This window comes from Zingiber officinale, chromosome 3B (assembly GCF_018446385.1).
Source record: "Zingiber officinale cultivar Zhangliang chromosome 3B, Zo_v1.1, whole genome shotgun sequence".
NCBI lineage: Eukaryota > Viridiplantae > Streptophyta > Magnoliopsida > Zingiberales > Zingiberaceae > Zingiber > Zingiber officinale.
The window spans coordinates 21717660-21736588 of NC_055991.1; the positions used below are offsets into that span (position 1 = coordinate 21717660).

Sequence of the window (18929 nt, forward strand, 5' to 3'; positions counted from 1 at the left end):
CTAGATTTATCTATGGCAACATTATTACATCAGCTATTTGTTTCAGTTCGTGGGGCTTTTGGTACACAATTAATGATCTAGGGATACGTGCCTCCTGGTGGTTAAATACCGGTAGTAAATTATAGAGAAATTTTGTGGTCCTTTGCATAGAAAAAATTAGATACTGGAATTTTATATTCAATGGGAATTGATCCCTATATTTATTGAGGAATTTTATATTCAATGGGAATTGATCCTAATATTTATTGAAGAGATTATTCATGTAGTTATCAACGGTATCAATCCGTCGGGCGGTATATATCTTTTCTTATATGATTTCATTTGTAATTGTGTATGATCTTAACAAATTACGAAGGATCTTGGCCACCAAGCAATATAAAAAATACAAGCTAAAGGGAATTTTGAATGATTGGACAGTAAGAATGGTGTGTCGCTCACCAATCGTACTGTTATTCTTCCGTTTGTGCTTAGGGCAGAAAATAAACTAAGCCGAAATAAGTTTGGTAGTTTACAACTTATTTAATAAGATAATCGAGTAAGGTTTTTTTTATTTATTTAACAAGTTGATAAGAATTTAGTTCACAAATATTATTCACGAATGTTAATTAATTCAACTTTATTTACTTAGTTAAACAAGGTATTCAAATTTATTGATTTAATTAATTATATATATATTAAATAAATATAAACAAATTCTTACCGTCCTATTTGTGCTTCCCCTCAAGACGATCAAGGTAATTGTGCAACGAGATAAAAGTCAAATAAGGGATGAGGGCTAAGACAGCAATATCGATGGCTTGTGCTTCATGACGGTTGAAATTTTCACCATGCAAAATATCCTCGTGATTTATGCCTATATCTAGTTGGGGAGGAAAATATTATCACCTTTACTCCGTCTAAAGTTTCACCGTGTTCGCACCATCAATTTAATAATAAATAAATGAAGACCAAAGAGGTTATAGATTTGGCACCAAACCAAAATGTTACAATAGATTTTAAAAAAAATTTAAATTATAGCATATGTAAATCAGTAGATTTGATATCCTCCGCGCACGCACAGTGCGTGACTGTGCGCGCGCAGAGGATATCAGTGATTTTATTTTTTTTTATTTTTGAATTAAAAAAATAAAAAATTATTTTTTAAAAATTTTATTTTTAAGATTTAGGGTTTGGATTATAGTATTAAAGTTATTTTTTATTTTAGATTTTACCTTTAGATTTCAGACTACCCAATTAAATTATAGTGTTTGATTTTTTAAAAAAATAAAATAAAATTAATTTAAGTATTTATTGAGTATTGTAATATATTAAAGGGATATATTAATATATTAAAAATTTATATAAGAAAATATTAATTTTTTTAATTAATTTTTTAAATTTAAAATATTAAAAAAAACAAAAAAAATTAAAAAAAACAAAGGATCTCCTGCGCGACGCGCACAGTCGCGCAGGAGATCATCAGTCTGTAAATCAGTACGATACATTTACCTGATTTTTTGGAAAAAAAATATTTTTAAAAATGCATTAAAAAGAGTTTATCAATATCTTATGTGCTTTCATTTTTTAAATAATTATTTTATTAATTTAATTTAATTCAATATAATTTAAAACTAGCATAAGTTGCACCAACAGAAAATAAAGCCAATAAAATGATACGTGGAGCGCACAATAAAATGTTTTTTTTTTTTCCTTCATTGAAAATAAAGCCAGGCGAGTTAACTAATTTTGCAATTAAACCACATAATCCATGCAACGTACAAGTTGGTCCACAGCAACTCGAATGAAGAAAAGGTACGAAATTCAGATGGAAGTTCCAAGCTTCCGACACATACCAAAACAAACCACACAATGGAAACACCATACCATTATTTGAATATATCGAGCCAAAAGTTTCCTCGAGGCGACGAGAACAATAATAGGTAGGTTATTCGTCAAGTTGCAGCATCAAACCTCCCAATCTGAAGCCACTTTCTCGATCGTTTTATCTTCCTACTGCTGGTAAAGTTGACATCTTGATAAGAGATGATAAAAGCAGACTCACCGAGAATGCTGTCGGATTTGCACATGGCGCTAATGTTGAAACGCAAAACACTATGGCTCGACTGAAAAGTTCCCACCATTAAGCAAAGCCAAAGGATCACTATCATGTTTGAAATAACCATGCATACGACTTGCTTATATTCCTCTCGATCAAAGAGACAACAAATTCTTTGTTCCCACAGCCTGATAGCAATGGGTGCATCCTGGTAGGGGGGAAAGCAAATGTCAGCAACTAAAAATCACTGGAAGAAGAATTAGACAATAGCTGTCACAAATTAAATGGAAATATCCCTTGCATATCAAGTTGCTAAATGTTAGGGTTAGAAAAATAACTGATCCGGAGTAGTCTAGAATTTGTAACGTCTTTGTGGATTGCCATACGCATAAGTAACATATCTTGGCTAAGACAACTAAATGCAAAATAATTTGCAAAATGAGCTGAAGAGAAAAACATTTGTTTACAGTTTCTATTATAATAATAGTATAGATCACAACAGAAGATCAACAGCAATTAAGCAGGGATCACTTCAAAAATAGTTAAGGTAATCAATCTTTGAACAAGCATAGTTGAGGTAATACCTTCCACAAAAAGCAGATGCAACACAGGCATTTTTGCAGTCTACCTGGGCAAATGTAAACCCTCAAGGTTTTACGAACAGGAAAAGTTGGGTTTTGGGGAGGGGGTGGGGGGTGGGGGGGTGGGGGTTACTGTCCAAACTCTAAAAAGAATTGCCAAATGAGAGGAGGATGACTCTTTGCAAGAAAGGAGATGACCATTGAAATAGGGGCCTAAATATAGTTTTCAGTAACTAACAAAAGACAAAAGACATAATTATTCTACTAATTGGAGAAATCTATCTAATAACTGAAATTGTTCAGCAATTACCTTCCCCAAAACAAAAGCTCAACCTAAATGGACTACACCAGGCATTTCATATAAACCCATAAAAACGTAAAAAGACAGTCAATACAGCACCTACCATATAAAAGTCCAAGCACTAGCAGAACTCCCAAGACTATCAATATTTGACCATAAACTTGACAATATTTAGTTCTGTGGTACTGATTCCCATAAGCACCCAGTTGCAAGCACCCACCATGGAAGGTACTTATCCATCACTAAAAAAACAACAAAAAAGGTAATTAAAGATACTTATACAACAAAAAATAAAATTATGTAAATTGCTCTATGAATGTTTCTGAAGAGGAGTTATAACACCAATACCTCATTTTCTCACTATGAAAATCTTCTTCAAATATAGCATCACACAAAGTGCCGACTAGACCAAAGTGATTGAGATTGATGTTGTTCAGGAAGTAGAGTCTGCGGTGGGTTTAAGTGCTGACTTTGTTGCCCATTGTAGGCTTTCAGTTGTTCGAAAAGCTGGAAATCATGCCATCTTCGTCCATTGACAGTTTCAGACTGCATATTAGAAACTTGCTTTCCAGGGAATGGGAAAGTGGAAACAGTTGTAAAGGGTGTAGTATTGTTCATGTCAACGCATGGAACCTTGTGTGTTATCTGATCGAAAGAATTCACTACACTCGTGCCCTTGGTAAATGATCTACTATCATCTAACCAACTATAATCATCAATCTCATACAGCTGTTCCTTAGTAAAAGAATTTGGAATGCCTCCTTTCGGTTGTCTAGAACCAATATAGCTAAATCCAGGAGGTGGCCCATTGTGCCTAACTGGACGGCTTACAGGATTTTTCTTCAATGGAAAGGCTGAGAGATTCATAGGCACACCATTAGAAATGACTCCTGGTGGTAATATAGTATCCAGTGCAGATGGCAACATCACATCTGCAGCTTTAATCTGATTGGAGAATGCATTATTGGCATCCAGACTAACAGAACTTGACAATACAGGTGAGAATGGTTGAGCCTGCAAGATACTTGAGTTTTCTTGCAAGACCTGCTTATTCAAATGCCCATTTTCCACTATATTCATATTTATAAGATCATTTGATAAGAATGCTTCCTGCCTCGAGAACCATTTGTCATTTGGTAGAGCTGACATCTGAACACGACCAACATTTGAAGAAAGATGATGACCTTGTGTTGCCTGATCAGAAAGCAAAGATTCTGGCACAGGGTTGATCAAGTTAAAAGCACTTACCTTAGCAACTGGATACTTGTCAGAGGTAGTAGGCTTGAACACAATTTCTTCTTCTTCATCTTCTCCTCCCATATAGATGTGGTCCTTGATTTCTGCCACTCCTACACTTTCTGTTACCCCAAGATTAGCCATACTTTCTATTTCACTTCCTGGCTTTTTAAAACCTGAATCCAACGGAACTGAAAAGGTGGGATCCATATTACCTTCCAACACTGGAGGCTCAGTACTCATAACAAATTTTTTCAGGCTTGGATCAATATACAATGTTTTCTGTTCAACATAAACAATATTTGTAAGAGCTCGTCCAGCTGCCAGAATCCTCTGAACACGAGATGTCTTGTATTTCATGTCTCCATCATTCATGTGTGTAAGCTTCCTCGAAAAATCTAAAATGAGTTGTGCTGGTACCAAGGGTAAGAATCCTCTTAACTCAAAATCCTCCCAAAGTGCAAGTCTATTCCCAGTTTCTTCTCCATCATACCTACTCATGTTAAAAAAGCAAGCTTCATCATCATCACCATCAATAGATGCAAGTCCTGTATCAATAAGTTTATTCATGAAAGGAATGCAGTGTTTCCAAAAGAACAGTCTTGCACCCTCTTCTTTTTCCTCCATATCAGAACTGACCGCAATGTCTTGATGACATGCCAGCCATTCAATGAAAAGCAGAATACCAGGCAAAAGATAACTTGATGTGGAATCTTGTAGCTCGACGCATCTCTTTAGAATATACCCAACAAATTCAAAGGCCGATGTAAAGGCATTCTGCAGTAACACTCTGCGTTGAAGGATCTCAGCATATGAGTGGTTCTCTGACTCCCTTTTCACATTGTGAACAGTGAATATTAAAATGGCAATAAGCCTCAGTATGTTTGATGAATTTTCAGCAGCAGTTGAACCAAAATTAAGTTCCTCCTGGGGACCAGAGGAAAGGAGCACAATCAGATCATTAATTACAGAGCCAAATACTTCACCAAAAGTCTCCAAGCTGTTGAAATCAGAAAACAAGTAAAATAATCAGCATAAACAAAGTTGAAAACATATAACGTAAAAACTGATCAAGTACCTTGTCCTTGTAAAAAGGATTCCATGAAGACGAACAAAACGAATTGAGAAGGGTTTAAATATTTCAGACTTCGTGAGTTCTTGATCTTTGATGGGAGAAGTTTCAATTCTAGTATCTTTTTGCATGAGATTTAAATCCCCTCTTCCTCTTCCTCTCCCAGTTGAGCGCATATGCATTTTTTGGCCTCTAGCAACCTTTGTATTGCTGGCCAGCTGAGAGAAACTTTGCCGATTCTATATAAAAAAAAGTATACATCAAATAAGAAAACATCAAATACACTTTGCCAGATATTAACAAATCAAATAATCAAGTATAATTTCATCCATTAAAAGGACAAAAGGCTCATGTTCTTTCCTTGAGAACAAAGGAAGGCCGAGAAAAAAAAAAGATCTAGTAATTACAATGCCATCAAACACAGATTTTTAGCATCTATCATAGATAAATATATCACTTGCAGAATGCACAGTCAACCTAAACAGAAAGGAAAAAAGACACAATTTGCCAACAATATGTTCAGCTTGTTTGCAAGTTGCACAGTGTAGAACAAGAAAGTTCTTTGCTTGCCAAAAAACCCGCAATTACCAAAAAGATTTTGTTATGGTATCATTGACCAAACATATACATGATTCAAATGAGTGACAAAAATGAAAGGTATCAGGGACCATGCAAAGATGTGGCAATTATATTGTTTTGTTTGTAATTATTCCAAACAACAAAATTATTTGATCACAGTTAAAGAACACCAGCTTGATACATGCATACAGAAAATTAAGGACCACACAAGTACACAACAGGGTCCCAAAAATGCATAATCATATTAGTTGGGCCATACAAAAGGTACCTTCTCAAAAGTGATTATCAAATTCTCTCTTGCAGTTGAAAAGGGAATTTCAATTGCCAAACTTCTGAAGTACCGGAATACTGCAAGCAACTCATCAGCTGAATAGGAAGCAAGTATTGCCAGCTGCAACCATAAAGATTTTATATAGATAATAGAACAAGAACCATGTAAACAATAGTTGGATAATTATAACTGCTCTAGGAAACAACAAGCAAACCTGATGATGTGGATTGCCATTTGAAGGACAGAGTGAAGCCGCCTGCAAATAGTAACTTGAAGAAGCAGCAAAATCACGGTTAACAGAGTCTCCTTCTCCATATAGTCCTTTATAACGCGCAAGATCACCTAAATATATCAAACACCGATGACAAGACACAAGACCTTTTTGCATATCAGAATTTTTTTTTCCATCTTTTGTCGAAACAATTTCATTCTCAATTCCCTCATTAAAGTAGCTCAATGGTAAGCCATACTTTGCTCTTATCTTCAATATGAGATCATGGTAAAACCCAGTAGCTTCTGTTAGGAAGCTTCTGAAAACATAATGGATTTTCTTAATTTTATCAGGGCGAACTAGAACCTTCCCACCAGCTGATGGATTTGATCCTGTACCGGTTGAGACTGCGGAATGAATATGCTGTCTAAACTCCTCTATTCTTCTGTAATGTAGTTGCCATAGGACAAACTCTATATCTTTCTCCTCGGAAAAATCCCGATCTTCAAGAACTATGGCCTCATAGTTTTCTCGCATTTGAAGCCATGCATTTGGATCTGAAGGAACTTTAGACTTTGTGGATTGGCGTAGTCCATTCTCCAATTCAACATTCTAAGAGATAAGCAAAAAATTACAGTTAATAACTTAATATGAAGCAGCATTATCATGATGCGATGATAGACAACAAATTGCAGTTAATAACTTAATGTGATGCAGCAATATCATGATGGGTAGAAAGCTAATCATAAATTGACTTTCTATGCAATTCAGGATAGATGCAGCATACAGCTAGTAACTTAATATGACGTCACATTATCATGAAGAGTGTAAAGCCTATCATAAATTGAATTTCTTTGCCATTCAGAATAGATGCTGAATCCTGAAAATTTTTAGCTGCCATAGGATGAAGAAATATCTATGTATAAATATTAGATGAAAAATACAAAGTTGTTTCAAATATAGAGGAATTAAATAGATGAGTTATATCATGAACCTTTGGCAAAGAAATATTCAGAGAATAGTAAGAGATTAAATAAAGATTTGCAAAAACAATTTAGTTTCATGCCTAAAAGATCTTATGTAGACTAGACATTATTTAATTTAAAAATAATGAAGAGATGAGAATGCTAAAGCAAATGTGTGGGGTTATTATGATGGATTGAGTAAAAATGCTTACTATGTTGGAGCAATAGGGGTAGCTACAAAATATAAAATGAGAGAAAAATTAGTTAAGATAATATTGATATATTTAAAGTCATCCAAAGATTCTATATGGTTAAACTGGATAAGGATGAAGGTGTGAGGCATAGAGGATACCAATGAAAACTTAATTAACTAAGTGATTTAAGGGATTTGAACACTGGTTGTTATAACATTAGATGTGTGTGTATGTGAGTGTGTCTTGCATTTTGTCACGGAATCTTATGCATTTCAATATAATTAATTCTGAAGTAACCACATAAGTGAATGTATGAATCAACTACCACATGTGGCGCTCAAGTGCATACCATCTGCAAACTTTCTTTAAAAACCTTGCTATAAAGAATAAACTTCTAGGTACTTTAGAAGTACCCTTTTTTTTCAAAGTTATAGTAGATGGAACAACAAAACAATCTTCAAAATTCTTGATACATATTTTAATACGTACCTTAACCACTACCAGTTGTAGTAAGTTTCCGATCAGATGACATAAAAGTGGAACTATGAAGATCCAAATGAGTAATGATTTCAGGTGAAAGAGTTGTACTGTTAAAGGACTCAGAGGATAATAAGTGGATCCTGTTTCTGAAGGTTTATATAACTAAGCTATTGATATTGTTACACTGTATTTGAAGTTCTTGTGCGTCCAGATACATGGTTACATAATTATCAAAGCCTAGTAGGTGAAACACAAGTGCCAATTAAATAACAACAAAATAAAATAAAATAAACACTACTAAGAACTAGTAGAATCTACTTAGTATTTGAATATCAGCAAAAGAAAAAACTAGTAACAGTAATCAGAATTTTCACAAGTCCATACCTTGTCATAAAGTCTCTGTGCAAGTTCCCAGGATGAGCTACGAGAACTATCCATGGGAACAGTCATCATCCATCAAATGTGCAAACCAAGTTCTCCCTAGGACAATAAGAAAGATTGCAACTTTAGACCAACTAATGCATTTCAAGGTCAAGAAATTTTCACAAATACAATCAGGTCTAATTACGAACAAAGAGGTGGGAAATCACCGATCATAGAAACAACCTAATTCTTGGCGAGTAAAACACCCAAAGAAACATCCAAAGTGTTATGTAATCGGTTCTTGTCGTCAAATCACGAATCACGAACCATCTCTCACAATCCCTCTTTTCACTATAACCCTACGTCGACCCACCCAAATCCTAACCCTAACAAAACAACCACGTCCTCATCAAAAATCCCCCAAATCGACCAAAAACCCAACTAATCAAACCCCGAATCCACATCAACGTAGCATCGATCGAACGAAATTCCAATAAAAAAAAAGGATCCCGATTGAACAGATCCCCTCCAAATGGACCAGGGGCATGCAGGCGGCGACGACAGCAAGATCAACACCCAGCTTGCCCGATCGAGCACCGGATCGCCTAAACCATAGATCATTGTGAAGGAGAATAAGTGTACCTGATTCGAAGATCGAAGGCGATAGGCGAGAGCGGAGCTTCGCCGTCAAAGAAGGGCGACGAAGGCAATTTTGGTTAATATATTTGTTTATTTCCCTCTTTTTGACAAGTACAAAGAGAGGACCTCCTATTAATTAGAACGTATTCACATATTTATTCTTTAGAAAAATAGAAATATTATCCTTTTTTAATAATTAACACAAAAAATATTTATAATTGCAATTTTTTCAAATAAAAAAATATAAACATGTAGTTTGCCAATAAGAATACAATTAATTAATTAAAAATAAAAGCAGTAATAATTTTTTTAAAAAAATTATAAATTAATAAGATCCATTTATTTGATATAAAATATAAAGCTTTTCCTGTATTGTATTTTTAATTTAAAAAATAAAAAATAAACTATTTTTTGGAAGGCCTTCTTTTAGGATTTATTCAATTATATATTTAATTTTGAAAATATTAAAAATTGTGCACCTTTCTCTAAAATTATTGGTATAATCCATCTAAGAGGGCCTAGTCGCAAAATTATAATTTAACAATAAAAAGTACGGTGCACAAAGTTTTAACTTGCATTGTTATTTTCAAATTGAACCCATAATCTCGAAATGGCAATAATTTTACTTCGAAATCACAACTTAGCGGGAAAAAAATTACCAAGACAAGTCGATTTAAAATTAAACTTTTAAATATCCCAAGCAAAAATTTTAAAACAAAAGAATAAAGTGAGAGAAAAGGGTATGATGAGTAAATATTAATGGTGAAACACAAATTTTGATAAATAATAAATAAATTAAAATTAGATGTTATATTTATTTAATTTTTTTATTGAATGTGTAAAATTGGAAGATCAAGAGAATATGATATCGGACTAAAGTCTAGTTAGGTCTGAGAACTTGATAACTAACATGAAGTTCAGATAGGTCAATGAGTGATCCAATATCTGACGAAAAGTCCGACTAAGATTGCAAGACTTGACAACTGCTGAAATCCAGTTGGGCCTGCAGACCTGATAACTGGCAGAAAAATCAGGTGGGTCAAAAGACAAGTCAATTGACTACAAATGGTAAGTGAAGTAAGTCACTGGAGGAGAGAGATCCAGTGACGACGAGTCCAGGTCGAACTATAGGCGCGGTCCAGCTTAGAGACATTTGGGAAGTTTAAGTCGAGACCATGATTAGATCTTGGTCTTGGAAAGATAGGATATAAGTAATAAATTGATTATATTTTTAATGTGATAATTCTATTTTGCAAAGTAATTTTTATTGTTTGGACTAACGTGTATGGCAAGGAATCAAAGCTGTAAAGTGGTTGAAAAAGGGGCTCCAGGCACCCAGACATAGTCCAGGCCCCCGGAGGTCCGGGCACCCAGAGTTGATCCAAGCACTCGAAAAGCGGCTCAATGAGCGACTAGTCGAGCTGAGGTGGTGCACGCTGATTGGTCGACACACGTCGGTGTTGAAGCGCCCTGATCGGTCCAGGCGCCTGAGTTGGATATATTTTTCACATATAGAGCTTCACCGAGTACAACCACGTCAGCGGTCCAGGCATCCGGGGGTGGTCCAGGCACTAGGAATTGGCTATAAAAGAACTTCGAACAGTAGCCTCAGAATATCAATGGCTCTGACTTTCGTACTTGTATGCTGCTTCGAGAAGACTTTGACGAAACCAAAAGACTACTCCGACAACCAACGCTCAAGCAATTACTTCTATTGTCGTTGATATTTTTATTTAACAATTCTTGTACTTAGATTTTGTAAATATTTTTAAACTAATAGTGATTGCCCAACGAAAACACTCCACGAGTACCGACCTTGAAGTAGGAGTCACTGAAGGATCCAAACCAAGTAAAAAAAAGATTTGTGTTAGTGATTGTCTGTATGTTCTCCTTTCTTTCTTTTCCGCTACGTTGTTTTAACTCATTATTCTAGAAACAACAATGAACTTTATTTATCCCCCTCTAGTGTCTTTTCGATCCTTGTTTTGAATTGGTGCAGCCACCAATCGAGTCAGGTTCTTTTTTTTTAAATATATATATATATATATATGTAAAATACCGAAAAGAGACAAATATTAATACGGGAATTTTTGGAAATTTTTCGGAGCTCGTACGGACGAGTTAACGGGGATAAAATCGGGACCCGGGGAAAGCCTGTTTAGGCTACTCATTTAAGTGAGGAGAAGTTTGAATTTTCTTTTATTCTTTCCTTTTCTTTTATTTATTTTTCTTTTCTCCTCCGTTTTTCCTTCCCTCGTGCACCCGAGCCGCACCCCCTTCCTCGCCTGACGCCATCTCCTCCGAGCCCTAACCGCCGGAGCCCTAACCGCCGACCGCGACAGTTTTCCTCCCTCCCTCGTGCTTAAGCCGTGACCAAGGGGAGAAGTCGACACCGACTCCGTGCCCTAATCACTGCCGCCGACGCCTTCCTCCTCTCCTCTACCGCCACTCCAACCCGGAGCCGAGTCCTAGCCGCGTCGCCGCCACTCCGACCCGACACCGAGCCCTAGGTGCCGACGCCCTCTCCGATCTCCTCTCATCAGAGCCGAGTTCTCCTCACAGCGAACCGTGCCCTAGTCGAGCTTCCTCCTGCCGAGGCTGCGACCTAGCTTCTCTGCCATCCGCTGCCGTCGAACGGAGAGCGCCGGCCACCCTTCCTCTGCCCTAGACTTACTCAGCGCCGCCTTCCCTCGTGCCCTAGTTTCGTTTTCACTGTCGTGCCCTAACTTCGGTCGTTGTAGCCACCAACTTCTGATTTTTTTTGTTGTCATCATCGAAGAAAAGGTAATGGGAACAAATTATTACTGTAATTTAATTGTTAATAGAGTGTCTTGTGATTTCTTGATCATTTCTTCTTGATCTGGTTGGTGGACAACAACTTGATCAGGGCAGTAGGTTGTTACTTCTGGCCAGTAGGTTTGATTTGGGGCTGTTGGAATTTGCCGTGGAAATCTTGCTTCAGTTGAGGACATCAAGGAAGAGGTAAGGTCAGTAGGTTATGTCTTGAATTGGATTGTTTTGTTGATCAGTGAGTTTCCTTCTTGATTGTTTAGTGCAAGTGGATTTCCAGCCACTCACCTTGTTCCAGCAGCAAACACACTCCTTGATTGTGGATCAATCACGGCTGTGAATTGAGGTAAGGGTAGGAATTTGATACGTTTTGTAGTCAGATGTTTATGTGTTGATTTGGGATTTGCCCTAATTTAGGGTTAGAGAGTTTATTTAGCTATTTATAAGAATGTAGCTAAATAAAAATATATTCAATTGGTCACACAGGGCTTTGACGCGAGACGAGTATCTCGAAGTCGTATTTGGACCAGATTAGACTTTACGATTGGAGGCGGGTACTTTTGAATTTATGTCTTTGATATGCATAGTAGTGAGTTTAACAAGTAGCAATAATTATGTTCTCTTATTTGTTTCGGTTAATCACTACCCGATACCCGTTACATGATTGATTGATTGCTTGTTTTGCATCTCATGTATTCCTTACCTGCTTATACATGCTTATAGGGGTAGTGATATACCATGCTTCACCATGTTCAGGACATAGGTTTTATACCTTCAGTGTACCTTTGATTTGATTCGTTGACCTATGGTGCACTTTTATATATATATATATGGATTAGCTCAGGATATTTTGTGGTTAGTGTCATGCACCATTTGCATGATTGCATGCTGTGCGATAGTCCGCTCCATTATTGTTGAGCACATCGCCGTTACATGGATCTGCACACACCACCACTCATGGGTTAGTGGTCGATTCAGGCAGTGTGTGTTGCAGCAGGGACTTTGTTTGGCTCCGTTGGTCCGCTCATGGGTAATGTGATGCAACGTGTTAGCCGGCAGAGATTCCTCCCCGTCATCGTGTACCAGGAGTTGAGAGCATTGCGCTCCCCCGTTTATGATTTGGGGTAGGAGGATAAGTGTACTCCGACAGCATCCCGTCCACTCGGTCACTCATCAGGAACAGTGACGACAGAGTGCACGGTTGTCACAGCCCTACCCACTCGGCCTCACTATTGTGTGTGAGATGATCGACTGGCGTCAGGGGTGACCAGGACGCATCATTAGCATCATATGCATGATGCATTTATTGCTTGTGTTTGTGCTTGCTGCATTTATATGCTGCATATTGTTTGGATACCTATGTTTGACATGCATACAGGATTTCTATACCACTCAGACTGTTTGTCCTTATCTATTCTATGTTAGTACAGTTTCTCTCCTATTTATTTCAGTTGTATTTTTATCTTTCTTATGTCAGGAGACTGTACGCATGATTAGTGCTAGGTGTTATTTCCCTACTTTGCATATCAGTTGTACCTGCTGAGTGTTGGACTCACCCCGCCTCCATTGTTGATATTTTCAGGTTGATGCTGTCAGTAGAGAGTTCCAGTTACTGGTCCCCTGCAGACCACGAGGACTTATCGACCTTTTAGTTTTTCTTCTTATTTGACTATGTTTAGCATTGGTTTAATTTGATACTTGGATAATGTATGGATTGTATTTGTCGATGGATTTTTATTCGATATGTTTTACTACATACCTGCTTGGACGACAGAAGAGGTTGTTGGTGCAACCTTAGGTCAAGGTTGACCTGGTTGACCTGACTCGAGTTGACCTGACTCGAGTTATATTTTGATGTTTGACTTAGGAAGATTGTTGGTGCAACCTTAGGTCAAGGTTGACCTAGTTGAGTTGTATTTTGATGTTTGACACTCGTGGAAGAGTTGTATTCTTGATATGGGACAAGAATAGATGTTTGGGAGATTATTGGTGCAACCGTAGGTCAAGGTTGACCTGGTTGACCTGATTCGGGAAAAAGTCCAAGTATGGAGACTTGGCAACGGAAAAGTCCAAGCAGGGAGCTTGGCACTAGAAAAGTCCAAGTATGGAGACTTGGCACTGGAAAAGTCCAAGCAGGAAGCTTGGCACGCGAAAAGTCCAAGTATGGAGACTTGGTACTGGAAAAGTCCAAGCAGGGAGCTTGGCACGAGGGAAAGTCCTAACTGGGATGTTAGGCAGTTGGAAAGTCCTGGTGAGTGAAGCCGGTGGGAAAGTCCTAACTGGGATGTTAGGCGGGAAAGTCCTAAGCGGGATGTTAGGCGGTTGGAAAGTCACGTGAGTGAAGCCGTGGGAAAATCTAAGCGGGATGTTAGGCGGTTGGGAAAGTCTCCTAGGCAGGATGTTGGGTTGGAAAATGCGGTGAGTGAAGCAGGGCAGGAAAAGCATCAAATGGATGGGGGATGATCGACTTGATGTTGAAAAGGGAAGTCTAAGGGGTCAAAGGTTGACCGGACACACTTGCTAAGTGCCCTGCTGGCGTGATGTACCAACGGTCGAACATGACTATCCGACTGGGCCTCTAGCTTGGGAGGGAAGACTAGACTGTCGGCACCATCCTGGGCCTCCAGCTCGATTGGAGTTGGCATAGCAACCGTGGACCGACAAGCTCTTTTCATCGGTAAATAACAATTTCCCTGATCCGCGGTCAGAATCGTTCGGACCTCAAGGTCAATGGAGCTCAATTTTCCTCCACTCTGTTCTAGGAGGACTCACGATGTGTCCATGGAACGAGAAACGAAGCATAGGCTTCTTTCACCAGTTGATATGACCGTTGAGGATGTTCCCGATCGGTCCACGACCGATCGAACTATAGCGAGACCCATACATGTCTTTTTGTACTCTTTTGAAAGTTTATGTCACTAACAACAAAGCATGTCCAGCCTACAAATCATATTTTAGAATATTCTAGCCTGTCACATCAAATATTTGCATGCTCGGTCAAAGCGTGAGCTTCCCCGACTGGAACAGCTGCTGCTGTTAGAGTTTTTGAACCTGCTGCTTCATCCGGACTCCAGTCGACGAGAAAGCAAGATTGGTAGAGTGCTTGTGTATTCTTATTGTATTTCTTGCTTACTCTTTGTTCTTGTACTCTTTGTTTGCTGTTGCAAACATTTGTGGCGAGGTTTCTCCACCCACAAGGAGTATAGTGTATTAGCCGGTTCTCCGGGGACTCATCCACCGACGGATTGACTGGACTCGTCCACCTTACGGACACGCCGAGGAGTAGGAGCCCTAATCTCCGAACCTCGTTACATCCTTGTGTTAAGGTTTGTTTTTCTTCTCTTTCGTTTCTTTGTATTTTCCGCTGCACTAACCTAATCGTAGGAAGAAACGCGAAAGATTGGGGTCGGCTATTCACACCCCCTCTCTAGCCGTTCAAAGGATCCTAACAAGTGGTATCAGAGCGAGGACGCTCTTCGTCGGATCAACACCCGTGGGAGCAAAGCTAGAGATGGATCAATTCGGAGAAGACATCACGATTCCACCCTTCTACAACGACAACTTCACATATTGGAAGGTAAGGATGATGTATTTTCTTAGGACTAATATGTTGAACTGGTTTTGTGTACAAGAAGGGTTTTCTCCTCCAATGGATAAAGAAGGAGAGCCTCTAGAGAAGAACAAGTGGACGAAGGAACAAGTCCACCAATCCACGATCAACAATGAGGTAACTAAAACAATTGAATTTTCATTACCTACTAATATTTTGTGTAAGATAGGTAAATACAACAATGCCAAGGAATTGTGGGATAACTTGGCCAAGTACCATGAGGAGAGCTCCACTTCAAGCCATGAAGAGGAGCCTAGTGAGCCAAGTAGCTCACATCATGGAGGGAGCAAATTGGGAGTTGAGGGCTACTCAACATCCAAGGAAGAAGAGGAGGAGAGTTCCTCTTGCTCAAGTTCGGAGCAAGAAGAAGAAGTTTCCACCTCCGGAAGGGTTGAAGAAGAAAGCTCATCTCCATCCACAACCCTAGGTAACTCAAACACTGTGATTTCAAGCAAATTACACATAATGTGTTTTGAGTGTAGGAAACATGGGCACTACAAGAGTAAGTGTCCAAGGAGGGTTAGGAAGACTCCACCGGCACCAAAAGTCAAGGGAGCCGGAGTCCCGACACGCAAAGGCAAGGAGCACGTGGTATGCTTCCAATGCAAGCGAAGGGGACATTATCGGAGTCAATGTCTAAGGGGGAGGCAACCTCACAAGGACAAGGGATGCACATCGATAGGGGGAGCTAAGGCAAACCCCAAGGTACCTTTTAAGGCACACTATTGCAATTCAAATAAGAAACATGCTAGTAGTTTTATTGCTATTGCAAATAATGATGAGCATGTTAACACTAGAAATCAACACATGTGCTTAGGTGCTAAACATATTAGCCTAGGTAAGGATAACACTAGAAATACCAACCCTAGGTTTAACGCTTCTAAAGTTAAGGAAAACCTAGGTAGAAATCCCAAGAAGACTAGACACATGCCTAGGAATATCTCAAGAGAAAATGACAAATTAAAACTTGAGGTATTAGAAAGGGAAAATCAAGTCTTGAGGTCAAGACTTGATAATTTAGAAAAGGCTCTTAAAAACATGGAGAAGTCATCTCTAGGGTTTAAGGGTCAAAAACCAATGTCCAAGGACAAAAAGGGTTTGGGTCACAAACCTAAGTCCCAAATGGTCAAGCCCACTTATCACAATGTTCCATTCGATTATGGAACAAAACCTAGGGCTAGGAAGACCATTACCAAGGTTACAAGGGGAGTCACCCCTATAGTTGACCTTGATGAGACCCAAATGACCAAGGCTTCAAAGCCTAAGAGGGTCATTAGGAGGGTTGCTAGGGAAGTTATCCCTAGTGAATATTTAGTGAACCCAATGAGCTCTAATAGGTATTGGGTTCCTAGGAGCATTTTCTCTACCCCATAGATGGGTTAGAGAGTGTCAACTCCAATAAGAAGGGTAGTTAACTCAACTTTGAGGAAATTGACACTCAAGGAACATTTTCAAGGTTTTTGGAACCTTTGAAAATGAAATGGAATAATCTTTATCATTCACTCCTTGGAAGAGTAAAGTGTGCCAAAGTGAGAATATTTTAATCTTATTTGGCACAATTTAAGAAAACCTAGAGAAATACTATAATTGGGATTTTGGTTTTTCTCTTAGGGATATATGGGCAATCTAGGGTTAGGTTTTAAGTTAGCTAAGGCTAAGGATACTTAGATAGGGAATTTAGGTATTTTATTTGTGCTAACTTGCCATGATTGGTTGCCATATGCCATGCCATGACATCATATTTATTTTATTATCATTTGAAATGTCATGATATGATAATGCTTAGGTTATCTATATGTCATGCTCTAGTCAAGTTTCATACTTTATGCCATGACATCATGACTTTGGCACATGTTTTCCATTTATGATATCATTTATGCCATGTCATCATCTCTTGCATTAATAATCAATGAATTTGATTTAAGGATAAAAATACATTTTGATATTGAGATCAAAGTGTAGTTTAGCAAATGCATGAGAACTTAGTCTAAGATAACCTAAACCCATATCTCACATCAAAATTGACTTGGATGTGTTTGATACACTTTAGATGTGTGTGAGATATTAGGATCATGAGTTAGGATCAAGGTGCATAGTTCTTGTACCTAGATGAGCCTAATTCAAGAAATGAAGGATCATAGGGAAAGCTTGTGTACAAGTCATGTACATTTAGCCCTAAGATTATGGTCCTAAATTCAAATGGTTTTAAAAGCATTTTAAAATTGATTTGAAAAACCTTGATGAAGCTTTCATAGTGATAGCATTCATCATTGAACATTGTGATACAAAGTTGACTTAACTTTGAACTATTTCAAAGCTTTTGAATTTTGTATCAAGATTGAAAAATGGAAACTATTTTCATAGAAAACTATTTTTCCATGATAGTGTATGTTATGAGGAATGTATCCTCAAAATTTCATGATTTTTGGAATTTTCTGGAATTTATTAGGAGTTTCTGAATTTCCGGAAGGGGAAATCAGAAATTCTGATTTCAGTGGCTGGATCGGTCCGGGGACCGATCCAGGGAAGATCTGATCGGCCTGCGGACCGATCAGTGACGATCCAGTGCGATCGGTGAAGCGTGGATCGGTCTGGGGACCGATCCAGGGGGTTTCTGATCGGTCTGGGGACCGATCAGGGCGTGCCGAATTTCTGATTTTTCAGCTGTTGGTCTGAAATTTCATCTGGAAGTTGGGTTTTGTGGATTTCTAAAGGTTTGAAACTCTCCAAGACATTGTTGGTGCAATGGTCAAGGGGGAGTTGACCTTTAGGGGGAGTTTTTACCTAATTGTCAAGGGGAGTTGACTTTTAGGGGGAGTTTTTACTCCTTGAGGATTAGTGATATGTGATTATCACTAAGTTGTTTGTTGAGTTTAGTATCAAAGGGGGAAACTAAGAGTTTCAAATGAAAGGTATGAGACTTTCATTAGGAAGAAACTCTTGACCTTGATACCCTCCTTGTTCTTTTTGATGTATGTCAAAAAGGGGAGAGTGTTCATTGGAGAATTATTGGAGAATCCAAGTTAGGTTATCGGGTTAACCTAAGCTAGGGAAAGAATGTCAAGGAATGTTCGAGGAAGAACATTGGAATACTTTTTGATGTATGTCAAAAAGGGGGAGAATTATTGGAGAACCCAAGTTAGGTTATCGGGTTAACCTAAGGGGAGAATGTCCAGAGAATGTTCAAGGAAAGAACATTGGACATTGGAAGATGATTGAAAACCTAAGTTAGGTTATCGGGTTAACCTAACTTGATTATGGTTTTGTCAAACATCAAAAAGGGGGAGATTGTTGGTGCAACCTTAGGTCAAGGTTGACCTGGTTGACCTGACTCGAGTTGACCTGACTCGAGTTATATTTTGATGTTTGACTTAGGAAGATTGTTGGTGCAACCTTAGGTCAAGGTTGACCTAGTTGAGTTGTATTTTGATGTTTGACACTCGTGGAAGAGTTGTATTCTTGATATGGGACAAGAATAGATGTTTGGGAGATTATTGGTGCAACCGTAGGTCAAGGTTGACCTGGTTGACCTGATTCGGGAAAAAGTCCAAGTATGGAGACTTGGCAACGGAAAAGTCCAAGCAGGGAGCTTGGCACTAGAA

General features: G+C 38.3%; 1 protein-coding gene across 4 annotated transcripts; it reads right to left on the reverse strand.

The window, feature by feature from the left end:
• Positions 1 to 1715: 1715 nt before the first annotated feature.
• Positions 1716 to 9060, reverse strand: LOC122056143 (protein SMG7-like). 4 transcript variants are annotated; one of them, XM_042617949.1, is made up of 10 exons: positions 8931 to 9060; positions 8310 to 8405; positions 6290 to 6898; positions 6073 to 6195; positions 5232 to 5464; positions 4369 to 5153; positions 4166 to 4275; positions 3266 to 4066; positions 3021 to 3159; positions 1716 to 2243 (listed from the first exon to the last, which is right to left on the reverse strand). In XM_042617949.1, the coding sequence occupies exons 2-8, from the start codon at positions 8376 to 8378 to the stop codon at positions 3305 to 3307; spliced, it is 2691 nt and encodes an 896-aa protein (XP_042473883.1). In that variant the 5' UTR covers positions 8379 to 8405; positions 8931 to 9060; the 3' UTR covers positions 1716 to 2243; positions 3021 to 3159; positions 3266 to 3304. The 4 variants fall into 4 exon arrangements, with proteins under 4 accessions (XP_042473883.1, XP_042473881.1, XP_042473882.1 ...); XM_042617947.1 differs by having other exon boundaries at positions 3266 to 4275; XM_042617948.1 differs by having other exon boundaries at positions 4166 to 5153.
• Positions 9061 to 18929: the final 9869 nt, after the last annotated feature.

Bases quoted from the DNA above. Each gene is read 5' to 3' on its own strand.
- LOC122056143 (XM_042617946.1), bottom strand. From the start codon at position 8,378: ATGATGACTGTTCCCATGGATAGTTCTCGTAGCTCATCCTGGGAACTT. The intron at 6,899-8,309 runs GTATGGACTTGT...CTTATCTCTTAG, and splicing joins CACAGAGACTTTATGACAAG to AATGTTGAATTGGAGAATGG. The intron at 6,196-6,289 runs GTTTGCTTGTTG...TTATGGTTGCAG, and splicing joins ATGGCAATCCACATCATCAG to CTGGCAATACTTGCTTCCTA.